The sequence below is a fragment of the Pyrgilauda ruficollis genome, unplaced genomic scaffold (assembly GCF_017590135.1).
Source record: "Pyrgilauda ruficollis isolate IOZ18807 unplaced genomic scaffold, ASM1759013v1 scaffold41, whole genome shotgun sequence".
Classification (NCBI taxonomy): domain Eukaryota; kingdom Metazoa; phylum Chordata; class Aves; order Passeriformes; family Passeridae; genus Pyrgilauda; species Pyrgilauda ruficollis.
In genome coordinates this window covers 8,377,172-8,399,764 of record NW_024525601.1, presented here as the reverse complement: position 1 = coordinate 8,399,764, position 22,593 = coordinate 8,377,172, and the positions used below count along the sequence as shown (strand labels likewise).

The 22,593-nt window shown below is 38.2% G+C and overlaps 2 protein-coding genes across 3 annotated transcripts in view; one reads left to right on the top strand and one right to left on the bottom strand.

The window, feature by feature from the left end:
• Window positions 1-1,629: 1,629 nt before the first annotated feature.
• Window positions 1,630-16,242, bottom strand: IMPACT (impact RWD domain protein). Of its 2 annotated transcripts, none has more exons than XM_041477671.1 (11): window positions 16,127-16,242; window positions 15,192-15,320; window positions 14,406-14,458; window positions 14,057-14,119; window positions 11,920-12,005; window positions 10,177-10,308; window positions 9,756-9,850; window positions 7,400-7,473; window positions 5,006-5,096; window positions 2,508-2,642; window positions 1,630-2,261 (listed from the first exon to the last, which is right to left on the bottom strand). In XM_041477671.1, the coding sequence occupies exons 1-11, from the start codon at window positions 16,160-16,162 to the stop codon at window positions 2,190-2,192; spliced, it is 966 nt and encodes a 321-aa protein (XP_041333605.1). In that variant the 5' UTR covers window positions 16,163-16,242; the 3' UTR covers window positions 1,630-2,189. The 2 variants fall into 2 exon arrangements, with proteins under 2 accessions (XP_041333605.1, XP_041333606.1); XM_041477672.1 differs by having other exon boundaries at window positions 10,177-10,305.
• A 5,658-nt stretch (window positions 16,243-21,900) lies between these two features.
• The window catches only part of OSBPL1A (oxysterol binding protein like 1A), a 78,048-nt gene continuing 77,355 nt past the window's right edge, over window positions 21,901-22,593 (top strand). The window contains exon 1 of the mRNA XM_041477590.1: window positions 21,901-22,060. The gene's annotated coding sequence lies outside the window, so the exon portion shown is untranslated. The remainder of the gene's footprint in view (window positions 22,061-22,593) is intronic.

Here is a 22,593-nt window from a genome sequence, read left to right as displayed (position 1 = left end):
CAAAACAAAATTCAGCAGTTTCACTGTTCATGAGAGCCTACTGACCTTGCCACATGGCTTAAATCTCGGAGTGTTTCCAGGAGTATATAGCTGCCTAATTGTATTCCCTCTCCCTCCCTCAAAATTTCTTATTGGATCTTAGATCTAACTTGATTTCTTGAAATCTTAAATACCCCACTCTTCCAAACCATGCTTGGAAAGCCTGTGTGTTGCAAGGCATCTGCACATATGAAGTTAGATAGGAGATCCACTTCATGAGCTTTTAGCAGAATTTTTCTGTGTGTGTGGCTCTGACAAGGATTAAATCAGTCTAGAACACGTCTAGCTAGAAAAATATTGAAGCAGCTACTAAACTGTAAGAATCCGTGTCTGCTTCCATTTTTTACTGAAATAGACATGCTAGGCAATAACACATAGCAAAGATGAACACAGGAAAAGGATCCACAAGTAAATGTCCCATCTTTATCTTCCTTTTTCCCCCACATTAAGTACATACTAAACAGTAGAACCAACACCCTGAATTACCTGCAATATGAAGAAATTACTAACAGTCCAGAATTGGTATGCTGCTGTAAGAAAGACAATTATCTTTACTTTTAGAAGTTAAGATTTTAAGAACATGACTTTTCATATTTGAGCATGGAAGATTTCCAGATGCATGCAGGACATTTAGAGGAAATGACTGACAGTGAAACGACCAAGCAGCTCTTCAGAAGATACCCAGCTAATGAAGTACCCCAATCAGAGAGCAGGTATCTTAGTCTGCTCATTTAGGTTTGAGATTCAAAGAAAAAAAAAATTCTGATACTACCTTGTAGGAAACTCTAGTGCTGTAATGGCTAATCTGTGTTCAGCTGTATTCCTGATTCATTTTCAGAATAACAAAACAAAACCAGGAAAGTAAAAAGATATTAAAACAGAGTGGCCAAAAAGATAAAAGCCACTATAAGATAAAAGCCTTTCCTGGTAATGTTATGTTTTTTTGTTGACATATTTTTATGACAGGCAATTGTACTTTGGGTATAAATTAATTCTATCATCCTTCTTTTCTTTTTTTCTTTTGCCAGGTAATGAAATTTGTAACTCTTCCACAAGCGAGCAGGATGTCTTAAACACCTTACAGTATTTGACAGCAAAAATGGTTAAAATTGCTGCTTCAATTAAAAATAAAAATTAAAATATCTTCTGGTACGTTATTTGTAAAGAACTTTTAAAGTTAAGAGTCGTTGTCAGACATTTTTGTAATTTCTTTCTCATGTTGTATCTACCTCTCAGAATAAAGGAAGTTTAAACTTAGGAAATGGTTGCAAACAAAAATAGGAAGGGACTGTAACTTCTCTAACCAAAAATGTCCACAAGACAGTCAGACAAGTACTTCATGCTCTCTCTTGAAAGAAATTGTGTGAAAATAAAAATGCATTTCCTTTCTGATGGTCCATTTTCAGACATTTTAAAGGACGGGATTCATCGTGCTTACTGACTTTATGGTCTATTTCACTGGTTCCTTTAATTATGCAACACGAAATTCTCATCTTTTCAACAGGCTTCTGGTGTGCCAACCATCACAGAACAACCCTCAAAGAACTTCTGTAGTAGTTTCATCACATTTCTTAGCTCACTGCCCACGTTCAGTCTTCCATATGTCACCAAGCAGCCCCTGTCCAGCACCTGGTCAGGAGCTGCACAGGCAGGATCAGGCACTCCAAACACCACACTCAGCCCCATGCTTTCCTTTCACAAAGGAGTATCCAAAACTCTCTAAGTGACCTGGTGTATGAATGACTCTAGCCCCACTCTCAGTACAACAAACTACAGAATTCAATTACTAATACAAGACATGTATTTGACTCCAGGAACAGAGAAGAAGAGAAATCAATAAGTCAGCTGTTGTTTGGTGGGAAGGGGTGGGATGGAGCAATGGCTCCAGATGCTGCAGGACATTTCTGTTTCTTACACATGTCCTCATAACAAGGAGCTCACATGTGTAAGAAACAGAAAACAGAAAATTTGTGTCTAAGCTCTACTTCAGAACAGCAGAAGAAATCACAAAACAAGGTGAAAATATATCTATGGCTTTACTGAATTCTCTTCTGAATACAACATGTCCATAAAAGATAAAGCAATAAGGTCCAGGGTTTTTTTTGTATAAATATGTGCAAAATAGTATTTTAAAGTTTTCTAAAAATAAATTAGTGTTCTGTTTTCTTTTTGTTGTCCTTCTTTATCTTTTTGCTCTTTCCAGCTTGTCTAGATGATTCTTCCTGAAATGAAAAAGATGCATTGCAAAATTTAAAAAATATTCTTGTAAACCACAAGATTCTCCCAAGGTTACCCATGAGAATTATTTTTAATATGAACAGCATTCACAGTTCACAGAGATTTATGAAAATTTGGACATATTTATCCATTCACACAGGTTGTATTACTTTTCTTCTGGCTTCATCTAACAGTGGAAAGTCACACAAGTTCACAGGCAAATGCCTCCTTTCTGGAGGGATCAAACATACCGTTGATGGCACATAGTCGTACTCTACAAGTACATTTCTTGCACAATTGTTTATATGCTTGAAACGATCTGGTCCCAAGAGAATACCTCCATACCAGCGGGACACCACAACCAACACATTGTGGACGTTCAAAATCTGTGAATAATAGAAAGCAATAAAAGTTGTTATCTTTTAATCGAACCTGGTTTACTGCTGACACCAATTTGAAAAATAAAAAAGGTCTACTATCTTTTATTTTAAAAAATTACTGAGTTACCTTTCTTATTCTTTGGTATGATCAATTATTACTCTGTCACTAAGCTGATTGTCTATTCACATTTTTGGGAGTGCTGGTGGGTGAGGCTAATATCAGCCAGGCCACAGGCATTACACACATGGATATATAAAATGCCATAAGCTAGTACTGTTAATATGTGCATGTTAACAATGATTAATCATCTCTGTTAAGGAGAAAAAAAAGAGATATCTGACTAATTTGCATAATACTGTTAGAAGAGTCAATCATTGTTTGTGAAAAAAGAAATATTCTTAGAATTTTAAAATGAAAAGGACTAGGGCCATGTGCTGTGACAGGAATTTTCTACTCTACATTTATGTATTGGCCATAAAGTCTATGTATAACAACTGCTGACAGTAAACAGGATGGTACTAATCTAAAATACAGTGTTTTGTAACCAGAAAGTGCTATTTTGAAATGCTGGTCTTATCTGAAGCAAGATTAATTTCTATTAAAAAAAAAAATTAAAAAAAAAAAACCCCAAAACCACAACAAAAAACCCTATAAATTCAGCAACAATAAATGTTTTAAATTACCTAATTTTCATACCCATACATCATAAGAGCTCAAAAAAAAAAAAAAAACAAACTACAAGATCCATGAACATCCAGAAATCAGCACATAAACTACTTTAATCTTTTCCTATGGTTGAAAATTGAACTTTTCTTATCCTTATCTTAGTATTCTTCCAGAATGCAAATATTCCCAGTAACTAGGATTACAGATGGAGAATGACGATCCCTATGATTTACACACATTCACATTTGAAAGCGACATTCATGTCATGTTCTGAACTGGATTTTTATGGAATATTAAGTGCCTAGACAATTTTCAGAAGTGTGTACTAACATGCTGAGAAAAAACTGATACTCTCAGAACAAACTGAAGTACAGTAACTGCCAAATTGTATCTTTATATTATTTTCGTAACAATAATGTCTTCACACTTAGCACATATACTTGCATATATTACATAGCCTAAGTTTGTTTATTTATTTAACCTTCCCAAGTCTGGTTTGAGTTATTTTAGAATTCTGAAAAAGTTCGAAATTAAAAATGTCAAAATGTTTCCATCTACTATATTTTTTTTCAAGGAAGCAGCAACATGAAACTATTACTGAAATTTGCCCTTGGATTCTCCATGTCATCTCCTTCCTCAGGGGGCACTGCAGTAAAATTTTGGGTGTATTTTTTCATAAAAAACACAGCTGCTTAGGCCTAATTTTCTATAAGTCATGCTCAGAGGTCTACTGACCAATAATTTGGTTTGTTACCAACTTATTTCCCAACTTCTGAACTTAGTTACAGGTGACATAATGAGAAAGAGGCTCCTAGTACTAGATGAAAAAGAGGAAGCAGTAAGTATGTGCCAGTTCCTTTTTTTTTTTTTTTTCATTGGGATAATCTGAGTGAAGGAAGCCAGATCATCATCTGTGAGAACAGAATATTCAAGCAAGAAAAGGACAGGAAAATAAACTCCTGCTGTGAAGGGAACATCAATCTAAAATAAAAATAAATATTTTGTCTGCTTACACAGCTAAGTGACTTGAGGCACAGCATTAAGATGCACACAGCTGTCTCCTGCAGTTGTGCTACTTTAACTACAGTTTTACTAGGGCTTGCATCATGAATCAAAATTTATCAATCTCAGCTCACTCACATTTAGTAGCACCTTTGCCAAATCTTATTTCAATACTTGAAGACTAAAATATATGTGAGTATGAGGGCTATGGACCCAGAACAGGAAACAGCACAACAAAACAGACTAAATTATCAAAACAACTTAGCTCCTTCAGTCCTTTTGTATTTGAAGTTCTACTCTGCAAGTTCATGTATTGGTGTCTTTTTATTACGCCTACTCAAGGGAACCACATGACAGGTTGTGCACAGGTCAGCTGTTTTATTGTGACAGTCAGCATCTCCCAGTATTTATCTTCTGTGTACCTTACACCACACAGGAAGCACAGCATTTAAAACTTAGTTATCTTTTAACCCATTCAAACTATTACTGCCACCTATGAAACATCACTTGTTTCTATGGTCTGAGACTTGAAAGTGCTACGGTCTGTGTTTCTCCTTTCACCTTGAGAAAGCAATCATCTGGCTGGCTGCTAGCAGAGCAAAAATCAAAATAATCTCCTACAAGCTCATTTACATCGTAGTGATTTTTAAAATCAATATAAATTCAAGACTTCCAAAAGCCAAAGATTAATTTCTACAACCTGCATAAGATGGAGAAGACGTCCACCTGCTGCTGTCTCTCCATCATCTTCACAATCCTGTAGGAACGTCTGCTTATCTTCACAGTATATTCTATAAAAGAAAAAAAAACCATAAAATAGATTTTAAAATGTTAATCAACAAATATTTCTACACTATTAATAAAGTCTCATATCTTTCATACACGTGTGCATCAATTCTAACTCTCTATTACACATATTTATATGAAAACAGGATGAGGCATAGGGTAAACCACAAGCGTTTATCTGTACAGTACAAGTTTTGAGAAGCTTTTACACAGACTTTAGCTACTTCAGGTAAACTCCAGTCATTACCAGTTTAAAGTCCCTAAACAGAAAAATACCCAGGTTTTTAGCCTAATAATTGCATGTAGCTGAAACCAACTCTACCAGGTACAGATTCAAATAACGGTATAAACCTAGAAGAACTTGGACAAAAATATAATTAGTAATTAATTATGTCTGTATTTCAGCAGCAACATGAAACTATTACTGAAATTTGCCCTTGGATTCTCCATGTCATCTCCTTCCTCAGGGGGCACTGCAGTAAAATTTTGGGTGTATTTTTTCATAAAAAACACAGCTTAGGCTTAATTTTCTATAAGTCATGCTCAGAGGTCTACTGACCAATAATTTGGTTTGTTACCAACTTATTTCCCAACTTCTGAACTTAGTTACAGGTGACATAATGAGAAAGAGGCTCCTAGTACTAGATGAAAAAGAGGAAGCAGTAAGTATGTGCCAGTTCCTTTTTTTTTTTTTTTTCATTGGGATAATCTGAGTGAAGGAAGCCAGATCATCATCTGTGAGAACAGAAATGCCCTCTTTACAGAAACTTTTTATTTAGGTAGAATCTTGTACTTTTTGGTAAAATAAGCTTTCACTTGCTCTCATTTCATGTTTCATTAGGATCACAGCAGGATGGGCATGAATGGATAAGCACCTGTGCATGCTTTTTTAGATGACTCAGTTCCTCCCTTTTTTTGTCACTTACATTCCTCAGAAAACCCACACTGCTGTCTGGACTGAGACCAATTCATTTAGGGTAAACCACAAGCGTTTATCTGTACAGTACAAGTTTTGAGAAGCTTTTACACAGACTTTAGCTACTTCAGGTAAACTCCAGTCATTACCAGTTTAAAGTCCCTAAACAGAAAAATACCCAGGTTTTTAGCCTAATAATTGCATGTAGCTGAAACCAACTCTACCAGGTACAGATTCAAATAACGGTATAAACCTAGAAGAACTTGGACAAAAATATAATTAGTAATTAATTATGTCTGTATTTCAGCAGCAACATGAAACTATTACTGAAATTTGCCCTTGGATTCTCCATGTCATCTCCTTCCTCAGGGGGCACTGCAGTAAAATTTTGGGTGTATTTTTTCATAAAAAACACAGCTGCTTAGGCCTAATTTTCTATAAGTCATGCTCAGAGGTCTACTGACCAATAATTTGGTTTGTTACCAACTTATTTCCCAACTTCTGAACTTAGTTACAGGTGACATAATGAGAAAGAGGCTCCTAGTACTAGATGAAAAAGAGGAAGCAGTAAGTATGTGCCAGTTCCTTTTTTTTTTTTTTTTCATTGGGATAATCTGAGTGAAGGAAGCCAGATCATCATCTGTGAGAACAGAAATGCCCTCTTTACAGAAACTTTTTATTTAGGTAGAATCTTGTACTTTTTGGTAAAATAAGCTTTCACTTGCTCTCATTTCATGTTTCATTAGGATCACAGCAGGATGGGCATGAATGGATAAGCACCTGTGCATGCTTTTTTAGATGACTCAGTTCCTCCCTTTTTTTGTCACTTACATTCCTCAGAAAACCCACACTGCTGTCTGGACTGAGACCAATTCATTTCACATAATCTATGTTCACAAAAGTTGCCAGGGGCAAGTGACTGCCAAACTCATTTTTACCTCGTATTTCAGCTGAAACTTCATATGCCAGATGTCTGCATCAGGCTTTCTGATTCGACTCTTATTTCAACTGAACATTTTCAGCTATTTCTAAATATAAGGTTGGGGGGAAAAAGAAGTTACTTCACCCAAATAAAAACACATTCAGGATGATGTAGCATTTCCATGCTCAGACATACTACAAAAGTATACCAACACATGGTCAAATCCACTTTTTTTCCTATTCTTAATGCTGCTTCACTGTCTTATTTCCTACTGTATGTTCTATGTTCTTGACCTCAAATTCAAAATAACACCTGCAACACCAACCATACAAATAAGAAACCTATCCCTAAAGCAAGGAATTTCTTTTAATAGCACGAAATTTAATAGGAAGGAACTTCTTTCTCATGTCCTGCACTCATTTGTGAAAGAACACTAAAAAGATAAATAAAAATCATTATTTGTATCTCACCTGTAAGCATATATGTTGTGGGTAGCACTTGCAATTTTCTTGTTCTCATATAGTTTTTCAAGAACTCTTTTAACCTACAAAAAACAACAGAAAAAACCTTCCTTTTATAACAGGGGTTTCATACATCCCTCTCAATATTACTGCTAAACAAACATCTCCCTAATACTACAATGAAACAATTTTATGCTTTGACATAAAATGTTTGGTGTGATGACTCAAGAAGAAGCTTCTCAGTATTGTTTAGAACTGTTTTCCTGGGATACTGAAAACAGCTTGTCCCTTGAATTTCTACATTGTGTACATTCATATTATTGCTCAAGATGTAGAAGTGTCAAATTGTTTTATTAAACAAGAGACAGTAAGATCTAGAAAATATTTTTAGTCAATATTAAGTATCAACTGCACCTGCTCATTTTTTTTAACAATAAAGTTAAGCTGGAATAGAACACAACATACATATTCCCATTACACACTGCTTTTACTTATTTCACAAAAATATGATCTTTAGAAAGCCCTAGTACATTTCAAGTTCTTCCTTTTCCCTCAAACATGCTTTTTTTCAGTTTTCACTTAAAAGAAAGAACACCTTTCTTTGTGTTCTTATATAAAAACATCCTATTATGTTTATCCTTTAAATAAAAACATCCCATTAGGTGTCTGAAAGTGTCAGTATTTCCCAGAAAACAAATATTCCCATCATGTGGATGATCTCTTTGCTCTTAAGAAGTACTAAATTGAAAACATTTACCAATATCAGTTTGTCATATGTTTCTAAGTAAACAAGCTGGCAATTGTTCAATGCTTTCCAATGGTCTAGCAAAAAGAAGAGCTTTTGATTAAGACATCATTTTAGTGCATAATACAAAACATTACTGAAGTTGAGAAAGCTTGGGAAAACATGCCTGGCAAGTAAATTGCCTTCCACACAAAAACAAATGTCTCAGAAGAGTAATCAACAGACACATTTAATATCTGCCCTAGCTATACTGTGCTACTTCCAATTCTTCTTGAAGAAATTCAACTGACAAAAATCATCTCAAATAAAAGATATCTCAATTTTAAAAAGTCCTGTTATTAGTAGAGAATATTGCTTCAAACATCTGTCTTCTCCTTACTTTGAACACTGAAGGAAGACAATTCTTATTACTTAATAGACTTTCATAAACATGGACTGTATGTTAAAACAGTAAGTTTCAATACAGGGACTTAAAGGACAATTCATATGAAATGATCATCACCTTTGACATTACTTATTTCCCAGCTACCTGGTTAGTGAAAACATAAAGATTCATTTTTGTGCTACAGCTGTATCTTCTTCAAGTGAGTCTTTAAGATATATATATAATAAATGAACTCTTGTTACTTTAGAAAGGGAAGAAATGGAAATCATTGGCTTAATGTATCTTTTTCATTTTAAAATACTCTCACCCTTTTATCATGATTTGTGAGTAAGATTGTTCCTACACACACAAAACTCCACATGAATGTACAGTGTATGTTAACTTGGAAGGTCAAAATGCTCCAGAAGGGATGCTGGGATTTAGAGACCAATTCTTATGTCCATATTAGGCAAATAATTGAGGGGGAAGAAAAAACAAAACAAAACACAGATGGCTTCAAACATTACAGCTTTTGTATAGAGAAATCAGCCTAAAAACACTGTCAGCCTGGCAGTGTTTTTTCATAGCCACTGAGTATGTAGTCGACCTAGCTTACATGGAACTTCAAGCACTTGACAATGTCCCTTACCAAAAATTCTTTAATAAAATCTTAAAATTGCATTACAAGAAAGAGAAAAATCCTCTCAAGGTTTAACTCAGAGTTAATAAAAGAAAAGAACAGTAGTTTCCCCTCTAAAAAGGGATGACCAAAGGAGGCTGATGGTAACAGATGGAAAGTGATGTACAAGAGAAGCTCCAAACCCCTCTCAATTAGGTCATAATAAAGATTTACTTGTGCATGATCCAAGTGAATTTTTCAACAGAATTCCTTTCTGAAGGAGGGAGAACATATATAAACACAATTTATGTGTTAGCTTTTCCAGCCAACACACGACAGACTCGTTAACTTCCAAACATCTTATGATAAACGTGCCAACATCCAGAAGTCACATTACAGGGTTCTTACTCTCTTCCATGTAATGCACATAGTGGTAAAGCATAGCAGGAAGAAGAGCTGCTACTTCACTATTCAGCTGACAGTGAAAGCGAGAAACCAATGACTAGTCAGACAGTACTAGCACAGAAAGATGCACAGACAGACCAACATATCTGGCAAATCCCAAATATTCCAGTAATACTTTGTCAAGCTCAAAGCAAAAGCACAGGCAAAAAGAGAAGAACTGATCTCTACTAACTTGTCTGGTTGTCACCACTGGAGCCAAATGTGCCTGGAAAGTGCTCCTTCGATCTGTGATTGGGTTTCCATGATGTATGGGGGGCAGTTCTTCATCTATGGGTCACAAACAAGGGAGTGTTTCTTTTCTTTTAAGAGGACAGAAACAATGCATGGGGCTACAAAAGTAAAGAATGTCTCAACTTTAAGAAAAGGCACTTATTAAAGTGAAGTACAGAAAACAATGTACAAACCCACCAAAAATATATTGCGTCTTTTAATGACTGTTATTAAATGTTCTTGTAATTCACTAATTTTATTCTAAAGTAAGTCACTTATTCTATTGTAAGTCACTAATTTTATTCTAAAGCTGAGTAGAAAACCAGAATCTTCAGGTCTCATTTAAATTATTTCAACAGAATTAAAAAGAGCATATTTTTTACCTTCCTGACTTTCAGATGTCATATAACTTAACATTTTAGTTTGATCTTCCTGAGTGGGCTGATAGTCTAGGAGAAAATCATCTCCATCATCTTCATCAACTTCTTCAGTGGTTTTCTTAATATCTGGTTCTACTAAGATACAAGTAGTAGAATTTATTACACATTTTTTGCAAGACAAGCAAAACAAAATTTCAAACTCTTTTTTCTCAAAAGTCTCTGTCTTCTCAGTTCAAAACAGTTTGACATTAAAAATTATTAAATGCAGAATAGTAACATTAATTACAACAAAACTCAAAAGTACTCAGCCCAGTATTAAGTTAAAAATTCCTGAGAATTAAAAATAAAATACTCATACTATGGGATCCTTCCATAAGACCTTCTGTTTCAATACTAAGTAACAGTATTTCTAAGAAAAAAAGAACAATGTTTACTATTTCCATTAAACATTCAAAATGCTACCTTTTATCTGAATTTAGGGATCAAATTAAGTTGATGGTTCACAAAAACTCTAGGCATTTACTGGTCATTTGGGGGAAAATGTAGAGCTGTTGCTCAGTGCCACTTCATGAGGGTATAAAATTATTACCAAAAAAATTATTAGATTTGAAACTTCTCTCTCAACATGCTTCAAGTACGCCGGGATTCCAAAAATCCAAAAATTTTCTTCATGCATAGAATGTCCAAAAAATAATAGTCAATAACAAAGGAGGAAATATACAGGGTTCTGACATCTGGATTTAGAGCCAAATTAATATATCACAGTTGCATTCCTATTTAGAGGACTATGATGTGCTGATGACGCAGGTTTCATAATGTATGTATTTTCCATAAAAAAAACCAGAGGGGTGATAAAGCATGTTCAAAAATGGAAGCCGTAAGGTTGTGGCCAAAATACCCAAACTTCCAATATTGTCAGTAAAATTTTCACTTCTCACTGTCCACTCTTTTAGCCACATCAGTGAAGAATGACTTCTCCAATGTCTGATGTAGCAACAAAATGCACAGTTTATTGAAAGAGTAACACTAGACCTTACCATGAAACCACACTGAAAATGAACTTTTTTTTCTTCAGAATTTTATTTCTCACAGGAAAAAGGTAACATCCTGACAGAGAAAAGTAATTCTGTTTCCTTTTGCCACTGTGCATGCACAAGTCACTCACACATTTCATAGCAGTTTAGCAACTTGATGCACAAAACCCCCCAACAGTTTTTGAAACAACAACGGTGAATTTACACAAACTCTGTAAGAATAACAGCAGAAGAATCACTGCAGCTCTACTGATGATGTACTTCTCATCCCAATACAGTAAAATGAATGGAAGGACAGAAAAGTAAAATGATGGAATACTTGGCCATTTGTCTGCATAGTCCACTGAAGTTATCTTCTCTTGAATCCCAATCCTCCAACAGTGCACTCAACACCAGAAATTAATTACTGGTATGAATGCTTTGCAGAATGGAGGGCAAGACATAATGTACCTGTGGGCTGCACTGTCCTCTCAAGCAAATTTCATTCCTGAGAGAACTGCGGACCTTGTTCCAGTTCAGAGGCCCACCCCCACCTTCTTTTCCCTGCTGCTTTTTAAAAAGGGACACCATAAAACAGTAAGCCCTGACACAGGAGACTGTTCTCTGATATTTAGATCCAATTCAAAAGTGGGCCTAAACTAACTTGTACTGAAATCTTACTTTGCAGTGGAAGAAGAAGGGAAATAAAAACCCCATGTATTTTCTGAAGTACCTGGATCTGAAGACTGTGCCTTTTCCACCAGAACTTCTCGTATCTTCTCCACCCACAAATACAGTATACTTTCACCAAGGTTCTGTCTGCAAGTAAAAGGTCATGGCAAATGAAGAATCACTTTTGCTAATTTCACTTGGAAAGTACACAAAATAACACAGAGATTTCAGACACAGAAATTGAACATAAGCTAGTGAGATAAAGAGCTCAGGCAGGCTTGTGTCAAGTGCTGTCTCAGTAGCTCACTGGGCGAAAAACTCATCGGTGGACTGTGATAGCAGGTCAGTGGAGCATTGGAATGAAACACTACAGTCTGGGTATTAGGCAGTGCTATAGGACAGGGAGATAAAGATTTAGGCCTAGGAGGCTTCACTCAGGGGAACAGGTGTGTATTGAGGTACTGAGGGAGGATATGATGAATACACGCATGTTAGGATTTAATAAATGCTTCCTTTATGTGCAGCACAACCCAAACAACCCAAAATACATTTCAAATGGTTAAAATGGTTATGAACTATGCACGTTTGTCTAAGAAACAAAACTAAAGATTTAGGTCCATAGATATCTCATGGTTTCTCATTAATTTTACTCTTACTGCCACCATCTGGGCGCCAGCTAAGTAACAAAATCTTGTATTTAAACTCTGCTTAATGTATACAGCACTACTGCTGGAAACAATCAAATTCAAATAAGCATACTTATTTTAAGAAAAAATATTCAAGCAAAAATAAGGATTTTATGAACTTATAGCTCTCACTTTGAACTCCAGACAGACCCCAGAACAATTCAACATCCTAATTTCACAAGCTTATTGTACAGAAGCACTGCTTTAACATCTGAAGACATTTTTTAAGTGATGGAGAGAGACTAAAAGAAGAATAAAATTTCCCTGTTTTACAAAACTAAACAGCAATTTGTCCAACTATCACCCAATTACAGTTTCTGAATAGTTGTAAATTACTTTGTGTCTCCTAAAACAGACTTGTGATCTATAAATATCTATTTTTTCCATAGCAATTGACAGTGTAGTTCATGTTGGTTTAGACTGCAGAACTACACAACTTAGATCCCTAGGGACTAGAAACCTGGTCAAACACAATGTAAAATAATGCAGAGTATCTCTGTTCATCTGACAATCATTTAGACATTGAATAGATAAAAGGTTTTCACAAATACTGTGCACATCAGTGATCACTCCAGGTTTTTAAACTGTTTAAAATGATCTAAAGTACATATATGGCCTAAAGTACAAACACTTTCACTTCCTGCTGAACAAACAGAAGTGAGCGCAGACCAGCGAGGACTCTGACCAGCAGCTGATATAGAGAGAAGGGAGCTGAACCAGCACAATTTGACAGTCTACAGGACTGCACGGGGCGAGGGAGCAAAAAAGGAAACAGCAGCTCTACCTGTGGTAGAGACTCCATCAAATCCTTCCTTTGAAACTGGACAGAATTAAGGACAACCTCTGCCCTTTTTGCTGCACTGAACAATTGTGGTGAATATGATCACACAGAACTTTTCATTTAAAATCCTTGCGCATTTTTAACACTGCAAATTAAATTTTACTTCTTAAATGATCTGTGGCTTAATTAACTAAGAAACCCAGTTAATAAAAGTAAAAAACCCTTATGCAAGCTAAGTGGTCTCTTCCTTATGGCATTAAAAAAACATTTTTTATGCAAGATGCTCAGATTTCACTGTCCGGGGCATGATTGTGCTTCCTTACATTTTCATTTCATTTATTTTATATAATCTCTGGGATCAAAAGAAATAAATTAACCATATAAAATTACTACATTTTCTACCCCACTTTCACAGCAATTCAAAATCACGTAACTTAAGTATTTCTAAACTTAGCCATTTATTCTCATGCATCCATTATGCCCTGTATTAGTTAGCTGCACTCTGTGATAATAAACAGTCCACAATGTTAAAGATTCCAGATAAAAGAATCTCCACATCTTTATTTTAAAACTTATGTATCCCTTAGCTTTTAAGAAAAACTGGCATGCCACTTATGCTCTTAAGACAACCAAATGTTTTCACATCCTGTGTTTTAACATTCAAGCGAAGAACAGATAGAAACTGAAAATACATTGTCTCCTTTTACTATATTCCACAGTCTCAAACTTACATATATATTTCTTCCAAGCTATTTGCTAGTTCTTTATAATCTTGTCCTCGAAGCCAAGGGGCACTAGAATGAAAAGAAATGCAATAAAAATTGTGCTATATGCTGCTTCCAATATTCCCAAATAAATGTGATGAACATCTTGAAAATAAAATTTTGCCAACCATCAAGATTCCAGCTGCAAACATCTTGGAAAAAGCAGGATAAAGAATAGAATATCCTTGCTGGAAACATCCCCAATCACTGGTATACTTCAATTCAATGAGTATTTTAACTAAACTTCCACTTACAGGTAAACAATTAGCAGCGGCAATTCATCAAACACAAATATTTGCAAGAAAACATCACCTACTTTAGTTGATAAATAGGTGGCTCTGCAGTTGGATATCCTGGTGGCAAAATCACCTGAAAGAAATTCAGGATATGTATTCATTGGACTACCCTCAGCTAGATGAGTTTTACTGAAGGACTCTGATGTCAGGCACCAGGACTACAATTAGTGTTACAAATGAAGAAAGCAGTTGGGTATGTTGCTATACAATTGCAAGAAATGCTGAATATCTGCATTTAAAACTCCAATAATGGTAATGCATACAATTATGTTTTATGGGGCAATTTATAAGGATGCAAAATAAAGTACAGAAAAAAAACTGAAAGAAGCTGCACACATGGTTACTGGACTTAAAAAAGTGGTACCACATTTCCCTAAGTAGACACTTACATATTTCTTACACCAAGTAAACTTACTGCTTTCAGCTCTGAAAACATAAAAGTAAGGAGTTGAATCAATTAAGCTGATCCAAATTTGCTTTTGTCTCAACCCTTTCCAGAAAGCAAATCTAGATGCAACTGCAGTAGATTCACTGAGGCACAAAGTCTCCTCAGTGTAAAAGTATTTCAGAAATTAGTCTTTGGTGAAATACACTTAAATGCTTTGGTTAGGCGTGGAATCAGGATATAAAATTACTGAATATATCACAAGCAAACCAATGCGTTACAGGAAGAATCACTGAAAAGTCTTATCACAGACTCCAAAAGCTTCTTAATCATCTGAGGAGATAATAAACCATATTTAAAAGGTTTCACCTGCATCAGTCTAACTGCAAAATTCATGCTAAACTTTTTACCACCACTATACCTGCAAACAGAGGGTCCATTTTGGTTGATCCAGACAGTCACTAATTTTAATGCAATAGATTTTTTCATCTTCATCAACAACACACCAATCATCACCATAGATCGATGAAAGGGCTTCAATTTCATCAATCTAAAAAAAAGAAAAAAAGCAAAAGTAAATACCCCCCCATAAAACCCACACAACTTTTTGTGTCAATGATATTTTCATCTTTTTAAAGTCTTTCTCTTCTACAACTCATTGACAGACGTGACAAGATTCACTGCACTGGAAGGGGATCCAGTCCTGATTCACAGGAGTTCAGGTGCGCCAGGGGAGATTTAAGTTGGACATTAGGAAGAACTTCTTCACAGAAGGGGTGATTAGACATTAGAGTGGGCTGCCCAGGGAGGTGGCGGAGTCACTGTACCGGAGGTGTTTAAGGAAAGACTGGATGTGGCACTCAGTGCCCTGGTCTAGTTGGCTCGGTGGTGTTCGCTCACAGGTTGGAGTCGATGATCTCAGAAGTATTTTCCAACCTAACTGACCCTGTGATTTTGTAAGTAACCTTTGCTTAGTTCTCACATACACACAACAGCTTTTTAATTTCTCTGGATAATCCTGTCATCTCAGCAGTGACAAGGCGAGCACAGTGACAGGGAGGAGATGCCAACACGCTCCCTGCAGCTCCCAATCGGGTGCTGCACCCGGCTGGTTGGGTCGGACCCCGGCAGGGGAAAGACCCCGAGGGTTTGGCACTAAGCTCGTCCTGAGAAGGAGCGGACACTCAGCAAATTCCCATAAAGAATAACCGGGGAAGTGCCTTCCACCTAGAAATGAAACAGGGGAAGCGCGGCGGTGCAGGCGCGCCACAGCGGGCACGGCGCCGCTCCGGGGCCGGGGCTCACCAGGAGCGCCCTGAAGTCACCGCTTTCCCCGCGGGCCCCTCCGCCGCTCACCTGCTGCTGGGCCCTTTCCGTGTCACCCGCCGCCATCGGACCCGAGGGGAGGAGGAGGAGGAAGGGAAGGAGCAGGAGGAAGGGAAAGAGAAGCAGGGAAAAGCCGAGGGGCAGCCCGGCGCTGTGCGCAGCCGTGGCGGTGACGCTGCGGGCTCTTCCTTCCGCCGCGGGGACAGAGGGAGCGCTCCTGCCTCGCATTGCCGCGCAACCTATGTCCGTCTTGGATGCTTTTCCCGTATTCCCTACATCCTGGTTTTAAACAAAAATGTGTAAGCAGTTCTGTTTCACTGAGGATTTTACTGATGCGACCGTTTTCACCTTGCGTTTATGGCGCTCTGGATGCAACGATTGACATAACTACAAAATTTCCTTTTAAAATTATTTAAAAGAGTAACAGGTGTTTCAGGCAGTTTTCAATACAGTTCTAGAAATCCATTTCTTCTACTTAAGCTCGCGAAGCTTAAGGCATCTCTTTTAGAGACGGCACTGATCAGTAAAGGTCTCCTTTCATGCAAAGCATGGGTTTCACCGTTTTTGCAGTTTTTGTAATTTAAGGGCTTTTTCCAGTGTGATTTTATACTGACACAGTTGGGAAGAATTCAAGGTAAACTTCGCTTTGCCTTTCTCGAAAGCATACAGAATTTGTACCCATTCTGGAGAACAGGATTAGGGTTCAGAATAATTGTGACAATCAGGCGAAACAGACAAAACAAAAACTAAAACAAAATAACAACTTACAGAAAAGGGAAAGGAAAAAAAAAATCAACAAAAAAAACTCCAAACTACCCAGGGTGCTACGGAGTATGGACAAAACTAGCACTGTATTATCAACTACATACATTCTGGATGGAGAACTACTGATTGCACAGCAGTTCTGCAGAAATTATTTCAGAGTTAGAGTGAATCCAAGACCATCTTTGTCTTCAGTGTCACAAACAGAGTTGGTTTATTTATTTTTGAAAGATAATAAAAAAATATATCCAGTCTCAGAACTGACAGAAATGCATATTTTATCAGACAAAGTCACATTTTCCAGTTAATTTTAAAAGAGATAGAGAAAGAAACATAGACAGACAGTGAGCTTACTGTTTAATCAATTGCCTTCTGACCAAAGCATAACTGAAAGCTTTAATCCATAAGGACCTAGAAAAGATGGTGCTCCATCTGTTCATCCTAATAGTAAATTGCCTTATAAATCTAAATAGAGAACTATGACAAAACTTAAACTTTCTGACAACAATCTCTGTATGATGCTTGTGCTTTATAAGTTGCTAGTTTTGACTTAGCTGGACGAGTGACTTTACATTACTGTACACATTTTTTGTTATTAAATAACTCCAAAATGTTATTGTCATTTTTTATGATTGTTGTCTCTAAGTCATTTAAAAGCATTGATATGAAAGACTTCAGCAATCTGCTGTTGGGGCAGATAAGGAGGCACAGAGAATAAATCACAAAACCTGTATGCACTGTAGACATCTCTGACACATTTCAGAGGACTCGCTAATTTCCTTTCATTGTCATTTATATTTGTTACAATTCTTAGTAAATAGAAATGGAGGTAAATGTGGCTAATGAATCTCCAGCATGTTTAGAGATACTGAATTAATAACAGAGTAGCTGAACTGATATGGTGCACAGGAGTATTTACCAGATAATTACTGTCTTTGTCTGTCTGAAACATTCTGCTAAAGCAGATATGAAATACATATCCACAGCTTTCAAACACAGAATAACAGCACAATGGAATTTTCTAAACTATTTGGGGTATTCTAAAAGAATATAACTGAACCTCACTGTTCTTTATGGTGAGGCATCTTCCAAAATGATACTCTTCACAGCAATGCATTAATTTTGATGTTTACAATGGTTACAAAGTCTTATCTTGGTCCATCAGTTCACAAAGACTGCTTTGTGAACCACAGATAGCAAAGAAAAACATTTAAAGCTCAAATCAAATCAAGCCAATGAAAACCCTGAGGTGAGGGAGCAGCCCAAATTGCTACCTTGAATTAAAATTCTTTATTCTGTCTTGTCAGGGCACTGGGTAATTACTCATTTCATTCTGCAACTGGAATCTAATACTAGAGCATGAAAAGCTTAAATGAGATACAAATAATATTCATTCAATCAGGAGCGAATCACAAACAAGTGAAAAACACAGAACTAAGAAATACAGAAGAATTAAAGTTTGAGTAAAATATCCATAACCCTGCTTTATTTTGCATACAACAGTTTGAGCAACATGATGCATTTTCAACTCCTCTTTTACAATAGAAAAAAGAAGATTGAGAAGAAATAAGTCATGTCATGTACTAATGATTAATCCCCTCAGTTCTGGACCCTGATTTTGGGCAGGATTTTCTTCCACTGAGACTATTCCAGTAGTGTCTTAAGAATAGCTCAAGGAGAGCATTTTGCTATAGTTACTTACCAACACTAAAAAACCACTAAGTTTTCTCTAATGCTCCAATTCCACTCTACATTCAATAGAAATCACATTCTGTAATAAAAATCTTAATTGGGCCATCCAATAATGAGCATTTATCCATTTGAGGACAAAGTAGTTCAGCTGATTTCAGTTCCACAGTGATGCATTTTACTAGACTGTGGTCTAAACTGACATAAATTAGCTGTAAGGTTCATAGATATAAACTCTCCACATGCAGCTGATTAATCATTTTGGAACTAAAACCAAACCAAACTGGTTCAGTCACAAAAAAGTGCATTAAACAAGCCTAGTTCTTGTTCTGAAACTACATGTCTGGTAAGACTAAGGAGAAGCATATGTACAGGTGGTTTAATACCTTGGTTAGAAATGTTTCTTCTCATTTAGCCACAACCCAGTTTTTGTGCTGGCTACAGCAGGGTACAATTGCCTTCTGTAGAGCTACAGAAATCCAGAAGCTTTTCTATGAAGTAACTACTAGCAGGTTTTAGGAGCCTCCTGAGAGAAGAGGACCAGCAGTGAATTCTCACATTTTCTCCTGCCATACCTGCATTCAGATAAAAACAGGCCTGTCAAAAAGAAACTTTTCTCTGTTATAGGATTTTTTTCCCTGCTACAAGATACCTCAAGAAACTACCTGAGCTTGCTTCAGTGCTGCTTTGAGCAGCAAAAGGCATTTCTCAGCTCAGGAGGAAATCCACCTCACACCATCCACAAATTTACTACATTACATGGTTATTGCCTGCAAAATATGAAAGAAACTTCAGCAACAGATTAGCATCTGCAAGAATTCCTATTGCAGGCAGTTCAGAACAATATAAACATTTGCTTTGATCACTGGCAGTTGCTCATGGTAATCCAGAGAGATCCACAAGAATCCCATCTGAGAGTGTCAGCACATTAATTCATTCTCCTGTGACTGTGTTTTGCCAGCCTAGTAAATAAAATCTGTATGGAAATAGAGCAAGGACCTGTGCATGCTGCACTGCTTTTCAGAGTTGGGGAGCAGTTTCCTCAAGAAGTGCACCAGGGCTGTAAGAAAGCTGATAAGGAACAAGTTTTTAGGACTGCTGGTGAGCTAACAAACACAGTCATTTAACATGTTACTGTGTGAAAACAAACATACAACCCATCATGTATAGTTTACTATTTCCAGTTCTCATTTCTCTCTGTGCACTCTGTTCCCCAGTCATATATCTCAAATTTGTATTCTCTAGTCTGAAGAGGAAGAACACAAAGTGTCAGTTCAATAAAGGTTGTCCCATTACAGAGAGGATATAAAAAATTCTATATACTGTGAAAACCACAGATAAAACAGTTCAGTGAGTTCTGTGCAAGGCTGTTTGCCAGTGTGTTCAGCCCTAAGATGGGCCATGTTTCATGCTTTCTGAATCACTAATTTCAGCAGGTTATCTGAAAAAGGAATGACATGAAAACCAAACCAAACCAAACCAAAAGAGAACAAACCCTCGATATCAGCAACCCTCTCTTTCTCATTTCCATACTTCAAAGTCCAAAATGCACTAGGACATTATCTGGGATGTGCAAGGAGGCAAAACAAGGGTGAAAAATAGACACTCTTTGAAGATGATGGAAGCAGGAGAAGTGTAGTGATCCTGGCCAGAAGAGCCCTGTACATCCAGGAGTCGGTGATTCATGGTACAGTTAAGTGGAGCAGGCCCAGGTCTGTGCTGTGCTGCCTCTGGGCCTGGGCTGTGGTGCACAAAACCCTTGGAAGTTCCTCGGCACAGAGTGCAGGCAGTTAGAGCAACTGCATGGCCTTGCTCTTACCAGAAGCACACAAGGGGTAAAGCTTCCTTGTGAACATCCTTTATGGAATAGCTGTTTTCTTGTAAGAAAACTAAACTACTGCAGCCAAAAAGGAGCCTTTCTCCAGAGAAGGGATAGCAGCCTGCCAAAGGAGAAGTCCATCCAGGATTAATCCAATGCTGCAGGAATGTGGGCATCATGGCAACTATCTCTGTTGGTCTTTACTTTGCCTTTTTAAATCATTAAATTTATTTATTTGTTTTCAGGCCTTTCTTATTCAGATTCAGAGAAAAATCCTGCACTAACTGGCTGAAGAGTGAAATGGAACTGTAAACTCTGTGTTGCATTGCAATGGGTTATAGAGTAGGTGGGTGACAATACCTCTATTTCATTATAAGACTTGTAAGACATACACAGTGATAATATACATATTTTAATTTTGTAGCCATGTACATCCATGTACATATCCATGTAAAATAAATACAAAATAGGAAAAGATTTTATTGTGAGGTTGCTTAAAGCATTTATGGCATTGTGAAAGATGGCTCAAAGTCAGAAGCAGGAGGAAGAAATAAAGGAAAAGATATATGAGGATGACACAGCTAGTGCTTTGAAAGTAAGGGCAGCAACTGCAAGCTCTGCTCCTAAGAAAAGAAAGCCAAGATGATCCTTCCCTGAAGCCTCTCAGATGTTATATAATTATTACTAAAGCATCCCTGGAAGCAGATCTCTTAAGATAAACTAATTAAAAGTAACAAAAGGCAGCAGAAGTTCAAACATGATACATTTGTGTTATCTGCAGGTGTGAAATTGTTCCTTTTCTTTTTTCTCTTTCTTCAAAGATTAAAAATACATGTAGCTATAGACAATACAGAAAAATGAAGCTTGCCTCCTTATTTATGCATGAAGAGTTTCAGAAGAACTGTTCAGGTCTAAACTTGCCCCCTTTTGTAAAAGAAGTTTCATCCTAATCTTTTATGATAGTTTGTCACGGCAGCTGTGGCTCCTGTCCTGCCTCTTCAGTGCTCCTTCTGCATGACACAGACTTGGTCATCCCACAACACTGCAAAGCTTCTTTGCTCCCTCAATAAATTGTTGCAGGATTTCAGAGGCACTGTGGGAGTTTTCAAAATGCAAAACCCCTCTCTTGTGCAAAAGGCAGAAAAACAAGGTACCAGCTCTTCAGATGAGAGGTGGAGTGGAGAATAAATAAGGGTAGGACAAACAGAAGGGAAGGAGCGGTGGACCAAAGGGCCTTGAAAAAAGCGAGTACTCCACTTTTTGCCTCTGGTAGCACCCAATTTCTCTTTTAAGCTGCTTTTGGCTGTGCTGTTCTTAGAAGCAGCATGTGTTGACAGTTTTCTTTCACCTGCACCACGGCCGTATACGCTACCAAAGCGATTTCCAAAAAAGACCCTGTTTTCCCCTCTGTCGATGCACCACTCTCGTAGTGTTACAGTCCCCTTTGAGGCCGGTTCGCCCCCGTATGTCTCTGAACGCCTCTCGGTGTCCGCGTCCCCGCCGCGTCCCGCCCCTGCCGGGGGCGCTCCCCGGGCAGAGCGGAGCCAAGCCCGCGCACCCGAGCGGCGACGGCACTCACAGGATAGTGGCACGCACAGGATAGTTAGGCTTGGAAGGGACCTCTGGAGATCGTCTGGTCCAACCCCCTGCCAAGTCTGGGTGACCCAGCGCAGGTGACACAGGAACGCCTCCAGGTGAGTTTGGAATGTCTCCAGAGAGGGAGACTCCATGACTTCCATCTGTTCCAGTGCTCTGACGCCCTCAACGTAAAGTTCTTCCTCACGATGAGGTGGAACTTCGCGTGTTTTAGTTTGTGGCCATTGCTCCTCATCTTGTCGCTGGGCACTAGTGAAACGAGTGTGACACCAAGCCGCAGCGGGCACAGGGCGGTGCCTGCGGGGCAGCCGCGGGGTCGCAGGGGGTCACTGTCCCTCCCTGGGAAGAGCGGCCGCCGCCGGCTGCGCCCGCTGCAGGCCCGTTTCTCTGAGGGCGGCGGGGGCGGGCAGAGTGCCCTCGGCGGGGCCCTGCTTCACGCCTCTCGGCTTTTCGGGCGGGCTGCGGCGAGATATCGACCCCCGGGGCGGCCCCCGTGCTGGTGCCGGTCTCGGTCACGGGGGCGGTGCGGCGGCCAGGCGGGCGGAGCCCTGTCCCGGCCCGGCCCGCCCCGCCGGGAGCCCGCGCCGCCCGCCCGCCCTGCGCGGCGGGGGGAGCTGCCGGGGCGCCCCTG